Consider the following 23515-nt stretch of genomic DNA (forward strand, 5'->3'; position numbering starts at 1 on the left):
ATTACAGGAATAATATACTTTTTGTAAATTGATAATTAATAATAAAATCTTCTCAGTACTGGTTTTCAACAATGTAAGTAGAATGGAGGTAATGATGTTGGATTTTGGCCTAAATGTCTAGATTATAGACTCAAGGTGAAAGCACTGCTACCTCTAAATTAGAATTGCTGACGAAAAAAAGTATAACCAATAAATAACACCTATACCTTATATGGTCACTCATAACCGAATAGCTGTGTTGATTACCACTTTTATAATACTTCCACAACTCAAAATGCAGGCTCGAGCCTAGAACTAATAATGTTGAAAAATTCTGATGTTTTTCTTGTTGAAAAGCGGATACCTGAAACAAAAATCGATAAATTAACTACCTGTTTAACACTTTCATAGCCAAAAATGCAGAAATTTAAATGCATATAATTGAAATGTATGGTTGACAGTTGCCAGTTTTAAGTAATTTTAAAACAGATAACGTTGTACGTTAAAGAAAGTAAAACGGTATTTTTCCTCTGGTGTTGCTTAAATCATTTCACCATTTATATTTAGCTTTGGAAACGGAATCATACTAATACCTTTTACGACAGGATGAACACTTCGCATTTTCAATGAAGCTGTAGATCCGAGTCCATAACAGGCTCTAACTAGTAGGGAACTCCGTGAACCCGAGTAGAAAGATATGTGATGACAATTTCCATTTCTAAAGGGAGTTTAGAATGCGCGTTAAGGTATGCACATATATGTTCTATTTTATTTAACATCACAAAAAAAAATGTTAACGATTCTTGGAAGGGGTGCACAGATTTCAACACGATGACATTTAAACATCGCTAATGTAAAGTATCATTTGTCAGGTTTGCATTTATAATAGAATTTAATATTATAACTTAAAACAAACTTAAGGAAAACTCGATTACAGAATATTTGTTTTGCCATTATGTGGACAGTTCTTAGTGCTGTCTGACACATGCAGTGTTGTGTAGTTCAGTTTGAAATTAATGTACAAGTCATTAAATGTTGTTTTGTTGTTGCTAGTTAGTTGTTTTCTTTACTAAATTTATAACGTCATTTCGAGAGAGTTTCCTTTCTCAGGACAAAACGAAGAGGGGAGTTATATCAGTGAAACTTTTGTACCTTTGTAAGGTGTCTTCATGTGTAATGTATTGATGGCTTTCTAACATAGCAGGTAGTGATAACAGTGAAGCTATTCTTTGTTTCATAAATGACGCACGCTGTCATACCAACATTGCTCATTTACAGCCTTTTGTATAACTAATTCACTTCAACGTTATCAAAGTAGTCAGTAATTATCACACGAAACATAGAAACTTGCAATCGTAAATAGCCTCATATTAAGTTATGTGATGATGATATCAAAAGTTTTGTTATATTTTTTCTGCTTCCACTCGAGTTAAAAGTAGGAATTTGAAGCGATGTCAATAAAGTAGTTTCTTTGTTTTTGATTGATATAAAACTAGTCTTACTACCATTATTCTAGTACATTATGTGTTAGTCAGCCATAGTACATGTGTGAATGATTAATTTATATCTTTTACATTTCAACTCTTTGAGGATATACTTTCATAATTGTCATTTTGTGACATGTCAGAATAAAGATTTTGACAATGTTATCAAATTTTATTTTACAAAATTATTCATTAAAAGATATATTTATTTTCCACTAATAAATCATCGAGTAACTGTAAAGGGAAAACAAGGAATTGCTGACATTAAGTAGCACATCAGTGACATAAACAAGTTATGAGTATCACATCAGTGACAGAAACAAGTGGTATGAGTAGCACATCAGTGACAGAAACGTAGCACATCAGTGACAGAAACAAATGGTAAGTAGCACATCAGTGACAGAAACAAGTGGTATGAGTAGCACATCAGTGACATAAACAAGTGGTATGAGTATCACATCAGTGACAGAAACAAGTGGTATGAGTTGCACATCAGTGACAGAAACAAGTGGTATGAGTATCACATCAGTGACATAAACAATGACAGAAACAAGTGGTATAAGTATCACATCAGTGACATAAACAAGTGGTATGAGTATCACATCAGTGACATAAACAAGTGGTATGAGTAGCACATCAGTGACAGAAACAAGTGGTTTGAGTAGCACATCAGTGACAGAAACAAGTGGTATAAGTATCACATCAGTGACAGAAACAAGTGGTATGAGTAGCACATCAGTGACAGAAACAAGTGGTATGAGTAGCACATCAGTGACATAAACAAGTGGTATGAGTATCACACACGACAGAAACAAGTGATATGAGTATCACATCAGTGACATAAACAAGTGGTATGAGTATCACATCAGTGACATAAACATGAGTATCACATCAGTGAATCAGTGATATAAACAAGTGGTATGAGTAGCACATCAGTGACAGAAACAGTAGCACATCAGTGACATAAACAAGTGGTATGAGTATCACATCAGTGACAGAAACAAGCGGTAAATGAGTATCACATCAGTGACAGAAAGTGACATAAACAAGTGGCATGAGTATCACATCAGTGACAGAAACTGGCATGAGTATCACATCAGTGACAGAAACAAGTGGCATGAGTAGCACATCAGTGACATAAACAAGTGGTATGAGTAGCACATACATAAGCAAGTGGCATTAAGTGGCATGAGTATCACATCAGTGACAGAAACAAGTAGCATGAGTATCACATAGTGTGATGACATAAACAAGTGGCATGAGTATCACATCATGACAGATCAGTGACATAAACAAGTGGTATGAGTATCAGTGACAGAAACAAAAGCACATCAGTGACATAAACAAGTAGTATTGCACATCAGTGACATAAACAAGTGGTATGAGTACTGTATCAGTGACATTAACAAGTGGTATGAGTTGCACATCTGTGACATTAACAAGTGGTATGAGTGGCACATCAATGACATTAACAAGTGGTATGAGTAGCACATCAGTGATATAAACACGTGGTATGAGTACTATGTCTCTGACATAAATGAGCAATATGAATACTATATCAGAGACATAAGTGGTATTGTTTAAGAATTAACTTATGTTATTCTACCGATTGTACCAATCATTTTGTGTGCACCCTAAAAATGACGTAAAAACCAAAAGTTCAACAAACTGAATTACAGTTTATTTGGAGTAAATAGTGTTCTTTTTTCTTTCCCCAGTTGATAAATATTCTCCAGTTGGCACTTCAAACTATAAGCACATAATAGGAACAATTAGTCTAAATCATAAAATTATGGAGCAACAAATTGGTGTTCGTTTCAGTTTTTTGTTTGTTTTAGTAAATGCACATGTATCACTGTTTGTTTATTTTTGGTGATTTTTTTTTCTGTATTTATATTCCCCATCTCTAGTATTGCTTGTGTTTATTTATAGAATTTAAAAATATTTAATAAGTATTTGTTACCTTTTACAAATGACTTGAGCTTAATTTCAACTCTTATTAGCATAGTATTAACAAAACAATATTTTAAAATTAGATTATATTTCTTTTCTCCTGTCTTTAAAAGTCAATAAAAACACAATTAATGCAAATGAGATGACATATTTATTAAAGAGGTTAATAATGAAGTTGGAAAAGCTAGTATGAATTACAAATACTAAAAAAATTAATTTGAGAATTATGTTTAACCAGCAATAAGACAAGTTAAACAAAAGTAAATGAAAGTAATATATGACATTCAGATGGCAATGTTTAAGGGAGGAATGAGTGTTGCAACAAGAAACATTTGGTGTGCAAGATGGCTGCAGAGATTTAAATTTTAATAATTTTACATTTTAGAACATACTTATTTCATATTCAGAAAGCTACATCCTATTTTTAAATTTATTTAAACCTTTTTACTTTGTATTTTAATATGCAGTTTAAAAATATTTTGAATTTTGTAAATAATTAAAATAGCTTACTTAAGATGGAAACTTTCAACTTCTACTAGTTCACTGATTAAAATACAACAGATAGTAACTTATTTTATATGCTAGTTATCCATTAAAAAGTAAAACTGGCTTAAGTTTAACTGGAGTTTAGTGTGTATTTTTTCCAAATCATAAACTTTTGTTTAGGTAATATAATATCTTCAGAATAAGCATTTGATCAGTCATTTAGACAATTTTGTAAGCTTCTGTAAAATTACTTCTTACACGTAATATTTCAAGATAAAATAAGTTACAGAGATCAATCTTGTACATGTAATAAATATTGGCTACATACAGGACAGTTTTACACTTACTGTTCAAAAGGCTATATACAGGAATTCCATATGTCTTATTGGCTTGTATACACCATTACTAGGCTACATTATGATTACTCTCTTATGCAGGTATTCTAGTTTCATATCACATTGTATCAAGTTGTGGTATAATTATAAAACTAAATCTAGAGTTTAGTATTGAGATCTCAGACAGTACAGTCTAAACTGTAACAACTGATAAGTGGACAGTTGTGAGTGGTATACTTTTTAATTATCTAAGTAACTGTAAACTAGTAATACATGAGGTTAACCAAAACAGTCAAGTCTAGTCAAAAATATGGATTGCCAGGATAATTATCATCTAGTTGCTTTTGTTTAATTATATACATGATTACTGTGTACATAAAATTAGCTTCCATAAATACATCATAAAATTCTATTAAATTTAGTACTTTTAACTATACACTGCATTAGTGTTTGAGTGACTTATCCATCAGTGTGCTAAGATCCTTTTACTTAGTTACTGTTAAACTTGTGATATTAAAGTTCTCACTTAATCTTAATTATTGATTTTCAAGATTTTACGACAGTTTGTCAGGGCTTGGATTTTATTATTAAAAACCTTCTCCTCACATATAAAGTTTCAGAAAAAATCCTCTTCAGTTTAAAAAAGTACATTGTAGTAAATTATTGAAAAATTGTATTTAAGTAGCCATTTCAAAATCTTTTCTAAATTCACGAGAAGAGTAATCTTTGATTGCTGCCAACCAGAAGTGCATTAAGATAAGTTTTGGAAAGCTTATGATGTGAGCCTCATGGTAATAAATTTTCTAAAAGAGCATTGTGCTTTTTTTCTAAAAATTTATTGGAACTGTCAGCTGACATTCACTTGTAAGTAACTCTTCACATCTGATAATTTTGCATCAAGGTGCAGTGATGTGGTTGTGTAGGACAGTGACAGTGTTTTGACATTTTTTAATGCTGCTCTTGCTCTTTATAAATTTTTGCAATCTTCCTCTAATCAGAGAAGTACATGTGTGTAATTTGTGATCTTGCATGTATATGTGTATTGTCTTGTTGTACTTTTCATAACCTGTCCACTGTTAATTGTAATCACATATAAACAATTACAAAGAGTAACCATGTAATATCATTTCAAGTTGTTTATCAGCAATTGAGAGCGAAAGAAATATGGGTGCATTTGACAGAAAAACAACAACAAAACACGTCTTTACTTAGTCATATGAAATCTTATATAATTAAATAATGTGTCATAAATCTTCATGAACATTGCATATAACTGAGTTTATAAGAGTTTATGTTGGTTGAAAATCTAGTCCATAGATTACAAGAACTTTTGTCTAATGTTTTCTTTACATTCCACAGTGAGACTAAATTATCTATAGCTCAGAGCAATTTTATGCCATTATTTTGTGTGCTGTTAAAATTAATATTCATTAACAAAGTTTGGTAAAAGTTATTTTAAATATATTTTTGTCTGATATACAGTTATAAACAAGGTATCATTATGGCCTTTGCACATAAAATTGCTTTGTATGATCATTAACAAAGATTTAACTAAATTCTGTTGAGCTAGAAAAACAAAATTATTAAGTGTATTTTCTAACCACTTGATGAGACAACCACTGATTTCCCTTTATTAGGCTCATAAACAATGCCTTTGGAACATGGTATGCTGATTTGGATTACATGTACATATAGATGGGAAAGACTTGGAAGAATCATTTTGAATGAAGATGACAAGCAACTTTTTTTGTCTATTATTTCAAAGAGGGTCTTATCGTATCTCTCCCTTGGAAAATGTAGAGGCAAACACTGAGATAGTAGAGCTCCATCATCACTGTAAGCTACGTTTGATTCACAAGAAACCAGCTTCCAGCCAGAGATACGACAGAAGAAATTCTGAGGATTGTGTAGTTGGAAGCTCAGATGATGGACGAGAACACAGCATGAATAAGGTGTCAGTGTCATCTAGTATTGCTAGTAGTCTTATTGAGAATGTTTGGTTATATTATACATCAGTTGATTACAAGAAAGTTTTTAAACACAGAGTATTTGCTAGCTTAAATGTAGCAAATTTTGCAGAATTTCTGGCTAGTATCATAGTAGCAAATGCTATTCAGGAAGCCTCACAATACTCAGCAGCACATAGTGGTATTGAGAATTCGTGCCTAAGCAGAGAAGAAACACCAGTATTTGTTCTAAATCGGAAGGGTAGTTTTATCAGATACAGGGGAAACTCAATAGATAGTCTAGAAATGAAGAAACTTGGTTCTAATAAGAAATTATTCCGTCAATATTCTTACGGAAACATAAATTGTAGTTTTCTGTCAGAAAAAGATAAAAAACAAGCTTGGGTAATAAGTAAGTCGTTGGCTCATCCTAGTCAGTGCAGAAATGATGTGATGCTGTTTTTCATACATGGACTTGGTGGTTCTGCTGATATATGGAAATTTCAGTTGGATTACTTTTGCAAGAAAGGCTTTGAGGTGGTTGCATTAGATCTCATTGGCCATGGATTTAGTTCAACACCAGCTGTGAGAAGCATCTACTCATTCCAGCACATTATGGATGACATCTTAACAGTTTTTGATCGTTATTCAAAGCAATGCAATATTCTTATTGGACATTCGTATGGGTGAGTATTAGGTATACGTGTATTGATGAGACTTAATTTACAGTAAATGTTATTAAAAATGTGTAAAATGTTTTAAAATTTATTTTTATTTAGATATTTTAAAAATTGTATATTCACAAGAACACAGGATACACACAAGTTGACAGTCCCTGAACTTGAAAAAAGTGATGTTTTTATTTGAATATTGAAATTGCTAGAATAGGAAAGATTATTTAAGTTAATTTATTGTTTTATTAACAAAGTTGTTTGTTGTTCTAAGTTTTGTTTCTTTTTTGTATATGTATCTATTTATATGTATACTAAAAATATATATAGATTAGTGCTTGTATGCCATGCATCTGTACTGTTGTTTAAACTAGCACAGCTAAGTTTAAATAAATGTGCAGTTCCACTATTTTTGATAATTTTACCATATAAAGATTAATGTTTTACACTGCTTGTAGCTACTATAGCTTCAAATTGCTCAGTAAATTTTATGAAGTTTGTTAGTTACATATAATTTAAAGATAACAAGGGATCTGTTAGCCAAAACTTCAAAACAGATATTAAATTTGCAAAGCCAGCTGTTCTCATTCAAATATGAAGATTTTCCTTAAAATTCTTTAAAATAATACAACCAGTAAAGTGTCTTAGCTGCAGATGACTCCTTCCTTGCTACTAGAGAGTGAAAATATTTGAAAGTTTAGCTCTTGAAGAATTTGGAATAGCTTATTTAACCCTTTCGCAATGGGTCAGGGGTCAAATGACATATCATTATGTTTGTTGACTTGCATCCAAAATTTTATTTAACTACTATTTTATGAATTCATATCAATAAGTTTGGAATCATGTTGTAGTTTATAATTCAAACTTTAATGTTATAGATTTATTTATTTTTTAAATTTAAAAGTATATATTAAAAAAGCATCTAAATATAGATTTGAGTGAGTCATGTGGTATGTTAAATGCAGCACAGTTTAAAATTAGATGTTTGTGATGTCAAAATACCAATTCTATAGTTTTGTACAAATTAGTAACTCAATAACATTGACAAGCTAGAATGTAAAAAATAACATCATATTTTGTTATTTTGCTGAGATATGGCTTATATACTGAATCAAACATGGTGGCCCTGTTTGACTCTTTCTATTTTTTGAAATGGTCAATTATATACACTTACTTCCATATATAACAGATGTATAACCAATTAACAGCTTAGAATGTTCCAAGAGTGATTTCTCCCACCATTTTAATCTTTGAAAAGGGTTCCACGTTCTTGCAAACCAAGATTTAAATGAGGTAGGCTGTATCTTTAGATTGCTCAAAGTTTCACATTTTATAAAATCTAAATAAATCTTAGTTAGTAAGCACAATAAATTATAGTGGAATTCTATGGTATTAACATAGGTATTTATGATTTTTGGTTATTCAGCTGTATGCATATAAAACCTAAAAAAAAAATGTTTGATACTCTCCATGTCTGAAATTTTAAAATGCTTAGCAACCTATGTCCAGCAATAACTGAGTATGAAGGTCATAGTGAGAAGAGATAATTGTTTGCTTCTTTATTTATTGTTCTATATTTTAAGAAAAATAAGTTTAATAATTTATTTTTAAATAATAATAATCTGTACATACATATATAATGCATATTAATTGAAATGTGATCGTATATTACAAAATGCTAGTCCACTAAAACACAGCCAAGATAGGGAACACTAAAGGTCAATTTTATATCACTGGATATGTCACTTGAGTGCATGTGCACTGTATCAATGAAGGTTGTGCAATGTTAGGTGGGCATGATTGGAAGGTCATTATTATAATAAAAAATGATAAATATATATGTTCATATATAGCATTATGAGACTTAAGCTTCTTACACTAAACATTTGTATTTTCATGTGATAATACATAGTCATTCTAGCACGAAAAAAGCATTATTTATATTTATTTACTAATTCTTTTACAATGGTTACAAGGTTGGTTAAGTGACACACCCCACATAGTTAGAATATAGAAAATAACATAAAATATAAAGTCTTACTGAATATAAACATTTGAAATGTATTTAGGTGGTATTAGAGATTATGCAAATAATATTTGAGATTTATGGGACAAATAATAATTTTTTAATCATAACATGAATTAAATTTGCACTTAGACTAGCAATGGAACCAACTATTCTCACAAACAAATCTTTAGTAAAAATATTTTGTTAAAAAAATCTGATTTTTGGTATACAAAAAAAAACTTGTAATCTTTACTAAATGTCTTCCAAATTTTGTAAAGATACACATGCTATATCAAAAGTTATAGTGCAAATGTGTAGATGAACTTGTGTATATTACACTGAGTCTGTTGCAAAAGGATTAAAACTGTTTAAGGACTTGATTAATATTCGTGTTTATAGTAAAATGTACATTATGTATAACCAGAAAAGTTTTGCATTTATGTATACTTAACAATTAGCTTGTTATAGAATTGAAATTGGTGTCTTAACAAATAATGGATCTACTTTCGTGTAATTATGTTGTGTAAAAATTTGAACAGGTATTACTCTGTGTATTATAACTTAGCTTCAATTTGAAGCACTATATATGTTTGTCATTTAGAAAATATCACATGTTATGGCATATAGTAGATATTTAGTTAAGAATTTCTACACATGCAAGAAATTTTATTGGAATACCATGTCATATTATTAATTATTTAACTTGGTTTGTAATACCTTTTAATCTGGAATTTTTAATTAACACTGCCTCATTCCTTTGGACACGGGTTTGGGGTGCATTTTTGGGTAGCTGGCACTTACAATACAGAACCCAAAATTGGTATAACTGTTGAAAAAGTTGGCCACTATTTATCTAATCTATAATTTGAAGGAGGTCTTGTGAAGCTAGTGACCAAAAGTTAGTATTAAAAGGTAATATTTAAGTAGTATCACGTTGAAATAAAAAGAAAAAAAAATTGACACCCTATTTTAGACCAATGAGGCCAAGAGGAACAAAATAATAAATAACAAAATAATAGGTATAAATTTAGATTTTGTGTAAAAAAATTATGTTGTGTACAAAGATTTTTCATAGGTAAATAAGATGACAATAAAATATCAGTGTAGTATCTTTAGCTACTAATAAGTCACAATTTCATCATTATTTACCATAATTACAAGTTCACAATCATAAGTGTCCAGACTTATTTTTATAGAATACTTTGATACAGTGCTTTAAAAATGTGAGGAATAAAAGCTGAGGAGGTGTCAAATAATGAGGTTATAGGCCAAGAAAACTGAGCATAATAAACATTACATGCCTCCCCAGTGGAAGAGTTTTATGTCTTCAAACTTACAACACTAGAAAGTGGGTTTCAATACTTATGGTGGGCAGAGCACAAATAGCCCTGTGTGTAGCTTTGTGCTTAATTACAAACAAAAAATAATAAACATGACTCTGAAAGACTACTTTTGTTGCATGTGTCTTGATTCCAAGATAAAAGTCAGAATACTTTTTGTGAAACAACAGTGGAACATTTTGGAAATTACTTCTAATCTATTGACCATGTGTAAGTTAGAAATGAAAGAACAAGTTACTGTGCTTTACATTCTATATTATTTTTTTGTTTTCTCCTAAGTTGAAACAGTAATGCAGTATATGTGCCTGTTTAGAAATATATGAAAATTGGTTTAACGTTTATACATAAATCAAGCCTTTATGTTAAGTATGCACACAAAATAAAGGTTTAAACAGAGGAAAAAGATAGCCGAGAATCTTAAAAAGTTAATATTTGTGTGAACTGTTTGAAATTTGTTTTATACAATTTCAGTGAGTAGAGAATTTAACAAGGTAAAGAGAAATAATACAGTTTGATATGTGTAACTGTATAAGTCATTAATAGCTGATTTGCTCTTATTTAAACTGGAGAGGATGATATCCCTTGCTTGCCTTATGTTGCTGTTTTGTAGTGTACAGATACATTTTATTTTTCTTATTTAGCTGTCTGTAAGTGGGAAAGTCATAGAATTAAAAATCCAAAATTTGTATGCATATGAAACTAATATATAGCTTTTTTGTAAAGAGCTGTGTTTTAGTTTCTGTGTTGAATAAGAAAAAAACATTAAATTAAATTAGACTGCAAGAACTGTTTCATACTGAAGTTTTTGAAATACAATCAGTCATGATAGAGATTCTGTCTACTTAAAGTAAAACTAGATTAAACTTTTTTTTTTCCATTTCATTGATTGACAGTTCTCATCATGTAACAATTGACATTAATGTCACAAGAAAGTGTGCCATACGGTTTAGCCCCTGTTTTGATGTAACTGTAACATTTGTGGAAAACTAGACTGTGCAATATGGTGCTATCAGAACACTGAATAGTAAACATTGTAGCAGCCTTAGAGGAATACAGTATTCATATAAATGAGCTTGCAGGGAGTGTGGTGACAGCAGTGCCATGATGTTGATTATAAGGATGGAGTGTCTATTACTCTTTCTGTTTTGTCTGGTCTCTGCAGTGCACTGATAGTTGCTATAGTTCCATCACAAGCAAAAACTTCAATGCTGCATCTGAAGTTTCAAACTATGGTATGAAATATATACCTATTTTGTCCAGGGTCTCACTCATACTGTTGTGAAATACAGCAAACTAAAAAGGCCTTTATGATATTTTTCAGTTTGATTCAGCCTCCTTAAAGGAAAGAAAAACCATGGAAATGACTTCCATTACTACCAGTTGTTTAGGCCATTGAGAAAACTTGATCTGTCCAAGGGTGAAACTTTAATGGAAGGCTTTTAATTAATATAGCTGAAATGATAGAAGAATGCACCTTTAGAGAAATGAAATTAATTTGGTTTATGCTTAATCTCAAGTAGTTGTTTTTTTAAATTTACCCACAGTGGTTAACAAACAATCTATGTTTTCAAAGACTTTGCCATAACCTATCCATAATACTCCCAGTGTCACCATCTACTGAGAATACTTTACAGAAACTCAAGATGTTGGATGGTGACAATGTGCAAACACTCTACATCACTATATCTGATACTATCATAAATAATGCAGATGAAATTACATATTTGAGGGAGGGGAAGCAGTTGATTTTTCAAAATGCAAATAAAGCTTTTCATTTGATTTTAAAATTGTGAAAGATGGATACATTGATAACTTGATTTATAACCTTAATAAAAGGTTTTCTAAGGAAGAGATATCTGTTCATACTAGTCTATACTGGCTATTTTCTTCAAGTCTTCAATATTTTACGTAAAATATTTTTTAGAAGGTCGAAACATTGTTTGCTCCTCTACATAAAATATTTTCTCAACAAACGAGCCATTTTTACATATATATTTCTCTACAAGTGGGTTTTCTTGACATCACTGAAGTCTTTATCCTGCTAATATACTGAAAAGGGTGGGTACTTGACATAGGAGGTGGAAATACTTGTAAAGTACTTGTAATTCACTTTGAGTCCATTGTCAGTGCAACTAAGCTAAGAAATACTTGTAATTCACCTTGAGTCCATTGTCAATGCAACTAAACTAAGAAATACTTGTAATTCACCTTGATTCCATTGTTAATGTGACCAAACTAAGAAAGGGTTTTAGACAATTAAACTGTGTTTGAATGCTTGGGAAAAGGCTACACCTTTGGAGGTGTGTGTAGAAGAGCTTGTCATATCTACAGATGAGATACAAGAATTGTGCCATTTAGTAGCTGCTTTTGCAATACTCATAATATAATACTCATAATACAATAATATTGTATTGAAAGTGGTTTGTTTGGTCAAAATCAGTAGTCTGAAGGACATTCAGCTAAGTACCCTAATGAGGCTGACCCTCAAGGGACTCCCTTTAAATCATAAGTACATTAATAAGGCTTACCCTGAAGGGACTATCATTGAATCATAAATATCCTAATATATAAGTTATTTATCTATGTTCACATGTAAACTTAACCTTTCGTGTAGCTTTGTGCAAAAATTCTCAAACAAAATCAATGTGTACTTATCAGACATCACAAGAGGATGCACATTTCGATATATAGTTTAACTTAATTTGCGGTTTCTCAAAGTACGCATGCATTTATTTCTTCAAAAGGTGTCTACAGGCTGTCTGGAGGGGTCTCCCTTTGTAACTTATTACACCATTCTACGGTTATGTGTTGTCTGTTAGTCTGTCAATACACTAAAATTAAATCACAAAAGGGATGCTTACTGTTGTAATTTGTACTGTTGTAACATCAGTAAAACATGCACATGCCATTAATCATAAGAAGAATTATGCACTCTGTAGGCTACAACGCAATGTGACTTATGAACTTCAAAAGCAATAAATAAAAATATTTATCTTAATTTTGGTTTTATTTACTTTGAAACAGAACACTTTTATGGACTCTGCAGAAATATGTAGTTTATTTATGTGTATATGTGTGTAAGTATATATGGGTAATAAAAATATAGATATCATAAGTTGTCAGTTTAAAATAGGAAGCAATATGTTTTTTATCTTAAATTATATGGGAAAAGTTAATTTAATATGTATTCACATGTTTCATTACTAAATGTTAGTGGTGATTTATTTTCAATTAAAATTTTAGTGACTGAAAAAGATATGCATGTGAGACTAGAAATTCAATGATTTATTATAGAGTGTTTGAGTTTATTTTTGTTTCAACTGATCAGATTTGATAGTATTTATTTTATTTGATAATCCTTTCTAGTTGTGCCTTTTCCTCGTGCCTTGCTAGCCAGAGAATCTCAAAAGTTCGACAACTTATCTTGATAAGTAGTGGAGGACCAAAAGCTTTGAGCCCACGTTTAGGTTTGTCAGCTGCAATTCCAGTTCTGGGTCTGTCATTCTTGAACTGTTGTCCATGTATTAGGTATATATTGCAGTGAAACTGTAGTTTATTCACATTATGAAAAGCATTAGTGCTTTGTTTTTGCTCATTTTAATTCATTTATAGTTATTTTTAAAGTATTAATATCATTTTTATATGGTCGTGTTATGCATTAAGTATTGCAAATTTTTCTTCCACAAAATCAGGTACTCGTTTCGTATGTAGCCATGACGTGGTTCATATTAAACACTGTTGTCTGGATGTTAAATAAAAACTGAAGTTCCTTTCAGTTACTTGTGGATCCAAAAATCAAACAGTTTCACAGCTATTGTTACAATCTTTAAGATAAACTTACTTACTGACACTATGAGTCAGATCTTAACACACAACTGTGGGGTTCACTGTGATCTATAAATACTGAAATATGATATGATTTGTAACCAGTTATAAAGTGAAGAATAAGAATAGAACTTCTATATGCATACCTAAAGAACCAAAATTATTGTTTTCAATTCCTTTGGATAACAATGGATCATTTGGTTCATGTTAGCTATCCAGTTCTCTGAAATACTACTCCATACTATATATATAAAACCCTTTTTCTTACACCCAACTGTAAAATATTTATTGTCTCCTCTTATATTCTTTTGATACTGTTTTTACAATGCCTAAAACCAATATATTCCAATCACTCTTTTAGGAAAGTAAAACTGTATGATTCCTAAAAGTCTATTGTTTAAATCTTCGTTGGTAAAAAAATTGTATAAAGAGAGGAATTTAACTATCTGGCCATCTAATAGTTTTATCAGATGTTAGGTTTTTTATCATTCCTCAGAGATCCTATTTCCATCCTAATACTTTACTCACACTTAATATATTTAAATAAATGTTTTTGTCTTTACATTTTTTACTACATATTTTTTTTCTGTTTTCATATACTCTTTTTCATTTTATAGTTTCCTGTTTTACCAACTCTTTTGAACTATATTCCTGTAAGCCTTCTTTCGTAGTAGTTAATTTAAAATTTTTAAATTTATAATGCTTTTCTTTAACTTTATCTCTTATAAACCTGTTTTTGACTTTTGCCAATGAGAAACAAGATTATTTATGCCATGATGATAAAACTCTGAAGTCCTCGAACTCAAAAAATCTTAAAAGTCACTCTCTGTTGCTACTCTGTTGTTGAATATTTTGTTCTTTAAAAAGTTGTCCAAATACTTAAAAAGTGATAGCCAATGGGCAACAGGTCTGGAAGTAAGGAGGATGAAGCAATCTTTTGTAGTCCATTTTGTTTGTTTTTTTAATAGGGAAATGCCTATCTTGAATATTTAAAAATTTAAACTCTTTCCACATTTGGTCAGATATCTTCATGGTGTATGAGACATAAAATGAGTGTTCTTCGATATTTTTAAATGCCTTAGGTATTAAAAGTATTACTAATCTGACACTTCTGTCAAATCATGGTGGCAGAGAATTATTGTAATGTTTCAAGTATATCATAAAAATGAATAGATTATTATAATAAATAATTATTTTTACAGGACTTGTTGCAGTAGAAGAGGAAGTCCTAATCTGATGGACTTGGTTGGAATGGCATCTCTACCACGCTATGTCTTGCAGTATATTCTAGAAGGCCAGAACTGGCCTTATGGTGGCCGCTCATTTTATCGTAACTTGTATGTCCCAACTCTTCTCATTCACGGACTTCAGGACAGATTTATACCCCTTCAAGATGAAGTGGACATGCAGAAGGTCAGTGTATCAAACTAAAGTGATGAGTATGTAGTGAACTGTTATTTAAAAATATCATAATTAAATGTAGCCTCATTAGTTTGTATTACTTTGCTGTTCACTTCCTTATTTCTAAATAAATTATTGTTTATACTGCAGTTTTGAAATATAAAATTTCACAATAGTGAAACTATTGCCAATAATAATATATGTAGATTACTGTTCTATCAACCAAAACCTTCTCACCATCATCTGAAACAAGATAAAATATTAGGTGATATGTATGGCTACAGTTTGTCACCATAATATATGTAGATCACTGTTCTATCAACCAAAACCTTCTCACCATCATCTGAAACAAGATAAAATATTAGGTGATATGTATGGCTACAGTTTGTCACCATAATATATGTAGATTACTGTTCTATCAACCAAAACCTTCTCACCATCATCTGAAACAAGATAAAATACCAGGTGATATGTATGGCTACAGTTTGTCACCTAATGTTCAACACAAAATATGGAAACAAAAAGAAAGCATATTTCTGTTTACTGACATACATTTATAAAAGAGAAAGAAAGTGCTGTGCAGGTGAATTTCAGTTTCTTCCAGAAATAAAAATGTAAGAAGCAAAATTAAATTCACTAGTTTGTGGAACAAATATGTGACTTATTAATGATGACTGTAAATTTCACACATCAGATGAAGGTGGGAAAAGATCATTAAGTTTTTATTTTAGTTCACAGGAAACCGTAGCAGTAAATGTACTAATGAAGGTTTAACAATTAAATTTTATTATTATCCTTTTTACATTTTTAGATGGATTCTTATTTAGATGTGAAAGCTATAATTTAGTGTAAAATATAAATTATTATTCCAATTATGAAAATTATTTTGTATATAATTTTCTGAAATCCTGAAAATTCTTAATTTTTTGAAATTAAGTCTTCTAAGGTGAATATTAATAATATGTAATTAATATCAAAACTTTCACAATTCAATAACCCTACTTTCAGTTTTAGTGTTTTTTAATAATATGTAATAGCTTTTAATCTGTAATTTTTATTCACCTTTCAAATTTTGGCAAAATTACAGTTTACTAGAGAACATCAACATATTCTGCAAAGACATTTAACAAAATTTGAATGTTAGATAATGAACGTGGTTTCACTAGGAAAACAAGAGGGAATCCTCAATAGCCACAGCATTTGAAAGTCTTTTAGTCAGGATTAGAGTAAATTTATCTGTAAGATCTTTTATCCCTTTTATTAGATATATTTTTTGTGCAAGCAATATCAAGCATGTGGCAGGCATATTACCTGATTTCATCTTATTACTCACCAGGATCTGCACCAACTTACCCTCAAATTAAAATTCTTTTAGGCAGGATTATAGCAAATTAACCTGTGAGACTTTGAACATGGTCAAATACATCAGTCAAAAAGGTTTGACCTCCTGAGTCCAAAACTGTGATTAGATTTCAAATTGGTCAAGAGATGACAGAGCTATGAGCTAGAAGTTTATACTTGAAAAAAAACAAAACACTCAAAGACAATCTATGAGCTGCTATGCCATGGCTAAAAATCTTGTTTTACCATTATTTTAACATTTTGTTTTAAAGAACTTACTGCTTATGTAGGTGAGGATAAGTTTGTGGATTTATTGAAGACAAGAAACCCACTTGAAATAAAAATGTATCTCAGAACAGCTGGTATGGGTATTAACACTTTTACTTATAAGCAAAGAACAATGTTTCGACCTTCCTAGGCCATCTTCAGGTTGAGAAAGAGAGTTTGTTAATACTTGTTCCAGTCATTCTGAGATACAGTTTGTGGATTTGATGTATTTATATTTTCAGAAAGAATTTGACAAAGTACTATATAAAAGAATTTTTGAAACATGATCTCTGTAAATTTAAGGAATAAGTTGACTCATTGGGTGGAAAAGTGCTTAGGGATCATTATGAAAAGAGTTAAGTCTAACTGGAGTAATGTGGCTAGTGAGGTTCCTCAGGGATCACAGTTGGGATTTTAACTGTTTTTGATGTAAATCAAAGATATAAATGAAGAAGTGGTCAACAAATTACTTATATTTTCTGATGATAGTAAGGTATTGGGTATTTGCTGGCTGTGAGAATGATTTTGTACTGCTTTGTGGCTTCTATTTAAAATAAATTAAGATAACGTATGTGGGTTATCATAATTTGGATCTTAAGTGTAATTTTGATGTTAATAATATTTACAGTATCTTGATGTTCAGAATCATCCAAACCGTCTGCTGTTGACAGTGGTAGAATAAATGGAGTTTTAGGTTGTATTTACAGATCTAAAGATATTATTATTTCATACTATAGGTTACAGCTAAATTATATTTGAGTATTGTGTTCGGTTCTTGGGTACTTTATCTTAAAGAAGACATTGAACTGTTAGAAAGGGTTCACTGGGTGGCTACTGGGATCATTTTATGGGTAATTGTGATTTATTCTAGAAAGTTTAATACTAGTCTTACAACACTTATGTGTGTAAAAGTATATTAGTTGTAACATATAAGATATCCTAAATTTTTTTATGAAGTTTGGAAAGTTGAAAATATCAGATTTTTCCTTTAATCAGCAGAGGGCCAAAGGTTGAGATATATTGAAAATATAAGCATTTGTGAAGAGCAGTTGAATATTGAAATGTTAGTAAAAACATTTTTGAAGTAGTTTTATTTTAACAGACCTTGCCTTCAGCTCATTTAGAAGTGATTCCTGATGCTGGACACATGGTAATGGTAGAGGCAGCTAAAGAAGTAAACCATGTGATTGCCCAGTTCTTGGAAGCTATGGAGTAACAGTTTTATCATATTTGTAATTGCATCTTTGTTAATGTGCCTTATTTTTGCTGTAATGTGTTACTAGAGGTACTAAGTTGTATTGAGTGTATAATACACATACATGCATAATTTTGTAAGTGAATCAAAGTTTTTTCAATGAAGTACAAATGAAATACATGTATTTACAAATCACCCTAGACAGTCATCTGTTAGGATAAGCATAAATTCAGTTTATTCAGTTAGAAATGTCAGTACTTTTGGAAGAACCCGTATTCATTTGTTTTCAGAAGTTAAATTTATTATAGATTATTTAATTTACAGTAATTTCTAAGTAAAGTAAAACAGTATTAAGTATAAAAAAGTGAACATATTTTTCAATAAAACCTTTTATTTGGTGGTTTTCATTTGTAAAGTGTGAGTTCCAGTTTATTTAACATGTTTCATTATGTTTTATAATGAATTTTCTAATGGACAATTAACATTCCTTTTTCTAGTATGATTACTTGAGTGTTGTTAGTTAATAGTTCATATGACAGGTAGTAAATTATTACCTTTTAATCTGCCAATACCAAGTACAAACCTGGTTTACATAAGTAGTTATGAATTAAAATAACTTGAAGTATTAAAACAGAATGTCAAAAAACATCATTTTAGTTGTTAAAGTAACACATAATTCCTTTTGTTTCTTATGTATGAATATTCATATAAATAAAAGTATTATTAGATAGTACAAAAAGCTTCAGTTACGATGAGTAAGCTCATAATACAAAAATAACTATGACACAAGTTAAATGCATAGTATGATTTAAGCGGTTTTTTTCACTGTCTTGTACTGTATAATGAATAATTACCATATTCTAACCCGTATGCCCAATTCTCATCAGTGCACATACTCAGGTGATGTTATTGTATGTGGTTTTTGATTAAATTTTACCATAACTGAATTTAATAGATTCATTGCATGAGTTAGCTTTTTTATAGATTTCATTTTAATTTGTATATACATTTTGTAAAAACTGTTTAATGCATGAAATTAAACAGATTGTATTTAAGGTTATTTTTGCTGTTTTATTTTGAATGGTAATTTTTTGTTTTGTTATTGTCAGAATTTAGGCTGTCTAGCCATTTGATAACCAGTTTAAGAACCATGTTACATCCAAAAAACATTATGAAACATTTTACTGTATTTTGTTTTAAAATTTTTGGTTTGCAATTTCTGGTAATTTAATATATTTATGAGATGATAATTTCAAAACTGAAAATATTTCTTTGCTCACAGCATAACCAAGAGTTTGTTTTTCAATAAATATTCTCAAGTTTTACATACTTTTTGAAAGTTTGTTAAGGGTTTTATATGTATATTTATCTACTTAAATATTTTTCTTTGTACATTTATGTATTTAAATATTTATTTAATTTCTATTAATGCTAGCTTTCTATTTGTATTGTGTTAATTTTTATATATTGTATTTTAAAAAAATTGTTACAAAAAAAGAACTGAAATCTGGCCAAAGTACAAAATACTTTAGTATCTTCTTCATACTTTAAGCTATTTGTAATAATTATATCTGTTTTGATACAATGTTTGTTTGTTTTTAAATATTGTTTCCATAAGAAATGCATTAGAGATTTTAGTACACTGTAAAATTATATACAAAAGAAAGTAATATGTGATATTGAGCACTTGGTGACAATCTCAGATGTTGGCATCTTCTATTAACTGGTTGCTTATCCTCAACACATGCAAGAAAATTTCAGTTTATTGGTTTTATTAGTGGCTTTCTGGCTGTGTACTGTTCCATTGATTCCTTGTCTGCTCTTCCTAGCTCTGCAGGTAAGGCTCTTGACTTGCAGTCTGCAGGTCATGGGTTCAAAACTCCATCCCACCAAATATCCTCACTCTTTCAGCCATAGGGGCATTATAAGGCAATTATCAATCCCATTATTTGTTGGTCAAAGAGCAGCCCAAGAGTTTGCAGTGGGTGGTGGTGACTAGCTGTCTTCCCTCTTGTCTTTCACTGATAAATTAGGGATAACTAGCTCAGATAGCTAGTGTGTAGCTTTGCACAAATTTCATAACAAACCATCTGAATGTTAATGAAGACACTCCTTGGTTACCCTTTTTGCCTTACTAATGTAGAGGAAAAGAGCTTGATTTATGGCTCCAATTATATCCTTGTACTATTTCTGGGAAGTCTAAAGTTTTATACCAGTTTTATACAAAACATGTTGATTCAACCAGCCAATTATCCTACTGTCTGGGGTGTAGAGACTATCAGAGACTGTAAAAACAAATGACTCTCTATGATGGTTTTTAAATAATTGTTGACTGGCATTTTCTGCTTCATCCTGTGCCTAGTCTCTATGTTTTTCTGTATAGACTGGTTTACACAAATCCCAATGATTATGGATATTTATTCCATGTGAAAGAATCTGAGATCTTGTGGTGACTGATTACCCCATTCATATCTTTATAGCAACTACTTACTTGTGACTGTCTCCTAATTCACTGTTCAGGCAATCCACTTACTCAGTATCTGTAGGTTTGTTGTAGAGCTGGAGTGTCTGAACTGAAGAGAACAGTGGCTTGTTGATAGAATACATCTTTTACACTCTAAGACCTCAGTGAAGAATTTTTCTAGTAAGCACTTTTGGTGCTCTGTGATGCATCTATGGCTTGGAAGATGTAATAAAGGCTTTGATGGAATGTGATCAGTCTTAAACAGTTGTAGAGCTGTATAGCATTCATAGTGAACATTGTTTGGGGCTGACCAGACTCTGGTATTGCATAAGCAGGTTATAATCTTAAGCTGCATTCTCTTGATGTTTATGATAGCTCTGATTATTACAGTGTTAATGTGTCTGGTGTAATTGTCTATCAGAGGTTAGTACCAGGTACTTTAGGGCTTTTTCTGCAGGATGGCTGTGCTGAAAAAGTAAGGGGATGTTTGTCTTCTTCAGGATCCATGTAGTTGAGTATACAAAACATCACTATGACTTTGGCAGTGTTGATCAATATACCTCTGTTTGCTCACCCTGCTAAGTGATGGTTGTATCCTTGTTTAGATTTCAGTTTTCCTAACACAGGACATTTGGTTGGACTGTGAAAGTTGGTTAGACCCATACGGGGAATGTTGACAAAGACTGGAAAAGAGTGGTGATTCTTAAGGTTGTTAGTGATCTTGTCTTATTGCCAGCTTCCACGCTTCAAGATGAACCTTCTAGTAATTAATGCAGTTATGATTTATTTTACACACATTACACTGATGCTGCAAGAATGGGCAGCTGGAATTTGTTGTAAGCATTTTCCAAATCTAAAACTACTTTAGCAGCAATCAAAGTATAGCAGACTAATTGCTTTTTCCTTAAAGTGGTCAACTCTAATCATAAAAATGTTAAAACATGACCTGTTTAAAAAATGTGTAGAAGTCATTACAGAATTTCTGAAAACAATGTTAGCTAAAATGAAAGTACTGAATAATCAAAGATTAATATAACTTAAAAAAATGTCCACAAAACTTAACTACCTGATTATTGAAACTAATAGATGAAATACATGTAAGCAAACCTAACTGCATATTTGTGACTTGCTTTTAGGTTCCATGCATTTGTGGCTAGTCCCTTGCTGAAACAGTGGTAAGTCTACAGCTTTATAATGCTAGAAACAGAGGTTCGAATCCCCTTGATGGACACAATAGAAAGCCCAATGTGGCTTTACTGTAAGAAAACATGCATGCACACATTTGTTGCTAAGTGCTTTCAGTCACAAGGTTGAACAATTCATTTTTGGGGATTTGATTTATTGCCTACTCAAACTTTGTGTACTTTGATTACTTGTATATATATATTGTTTTTTGTTAATTATTTGCATATCTAAATAAATTGAGGTCATATTTTTCTTAGGTGCAATACAAGTTTAAAGTTAATACATAGAAACATAAAAGACTAGAAGAAAAGTTAATGAGTTAATTGTACACATTAACATTTCTGCCAGTCTGACATTTGTTGCTTATGTTGCTGCTAAGTTTATTGTAGGTAAAAAAGTTCACATAACAGAATATTCTCAGGCAGTTTATGAATAATTTTAGACAAAGTATTTTCAATGTTAAAATTTTTGTTCAAATCTATGAACTTACTAGATAAATAAATTTAAGATGAAAGAAAAAAAGTCATATGTGTATATCAGTTTGAAAAGTGAACTTAACAACATATTATTTTTAAGTCTTAACAGCTTTTAACCTGTAGTTTCTACTATTAGCTAATGTAAGAATAATTACCTGAACAATTAGTTTCAATTTAAACCTTAAAATCTGTGTTTATGTTAAGTGTGAAAACTTCACTTCATTAAGTATGTTTCACCAGATGTTGTGCTGTATGATTTACATGTATTTGAAATTATTTTAAATAAATGTTAATTTTAAATTATTCTAAAAATATTAATTGTATAAAAAAATTATAGAAATCTAAATGTATGAATTTTATTTTATGACATGGTAAATCAAAGGTTCATTACTTAAATTGCATGTTGCATGCAATCTAAATGTGGTATGTGAGACTATTTTCTTTGACTTGCAGTAATTTGGTGTTTATTTGTGAAAAAAAAAAATCAGACTTTTGTAATAAAACTGTAATAATTCTGTGTAGGTACTGCTGGTGAGTTGGTATGTGTTATTAAATCTGACATTATTTATCCAGAACCAGCATTAAGATGTATGGCAACCACACCAACATACACACCAATTTACACCAACATACCACATATTTTTGGGCTTGTATGATCTTGGAACTAAGCAGTAAAAAGAACAACTTACATTTTATTTGTGTTGATATAAATTATTTTATACTGTGTTAAAATTGGTGTCATTAATTTAAAGTTTTGAATGACTTGTGCAAGATAACTTTAAACAATACCTTGAATAAAAAATAAAATGTTATGTTAAATACACAAGTTTAGTTTCATTACATATTTGTAAGGAGTTTGTGGCATTTGACATTTGTACCACTACAGTTTCATAAATAAAAGTTAATGTCAATTTTGAAATGCCTAATGGCCTATTTGGAAAGGAAATTTAATTTTTAAATCATATATTTGTGTTTCCTTAAGAACATAAATAACAAAATTCAAAACTTTTAATTTACATTTGTTGAATTAAGAAGACTGAATAGTTGTAGCTTCCTGCATTTGATTTTTCAGAAAAGAGAGGAAATGAGTAGTTTTAGTTGATAAATCTGATATTTATTTAACTGTTGTACTGGTAATGGGAAAAACAAATGTTGAGAA

General features: G+C 30.5%; 1 protein-coding gene across 1 annotated transcript; it reads left to right on the forward strand.

Moving 5' to 3' along the window:
• Nucleotides 1-591: 591 nt before the first annotated feature.
• On the forward strand, nucleotides 592-22878 carry LOC143239613 (protein ABHD8-like). Its single transcript, XM_076480895.1, has 5 exons — nucleotides 592-725; nucleotides 5875-6869; nucleotides 13569-13730; nucleotides 15230-15440; nucleotides 18139-22878. Exons 2-5 carry the CDS (start codon nucleotides 5962-5964, stop codon nucleotides 18250-18252), a joined length of 1395 nt encoding a protein of 464 aa, XP_076337010.1. The 5' UTR covers nucleotides 592-725; nucleotides 5875-5961; the 3' UTR covers nucleotides 18253-22878.
• Nucleotides 22879-23515: the final 637 nt, after the last annotated feature.

The sequence above is a fragment of the Tachypleus tridentatus genome, chromosome 2, assembly GCF_004210375.1.
Source record: "Tachypleus tridentatus isolate NWPU-2018 chromosome 2, ASM421037v1, whole genome shotgun sequence".
Classification (NCBI taxonomy): Eukaryota; Metazoa; Arthropoda; class Merostomata; order Xiphosura; family Limulidae; genus Tachypleus; species Tachypleus tridentatus.

What these genes read in the sequence shown, in the direction of transcription:
- LOC143239613 (XM_076480895.1), top strand. Translation starts at nt 5,962, where the DNA reads ATGAAGATGACAAGCAACTTTTTTTGTCTATTATTTCAAAGAGGGTCT. An exon ending in CTTATTGGACATTCGTATGG is followed by an intron (nt 6,870 to 13,568) that starts GTGAGTATTAGG and finishes AATCCTTTCTAG; the next exon opens with TTGTGCCTTTTCCTCGTGCC. An exon ending in ATGAAGTGGACATGCAGAAG is followed by an intron (nt 15,441 to 18,138) that starts GTCAGTGTATCA and finishes TTATTTTAACAG; the next exon opens with ACCTTGCCTTCAGCTCATTT.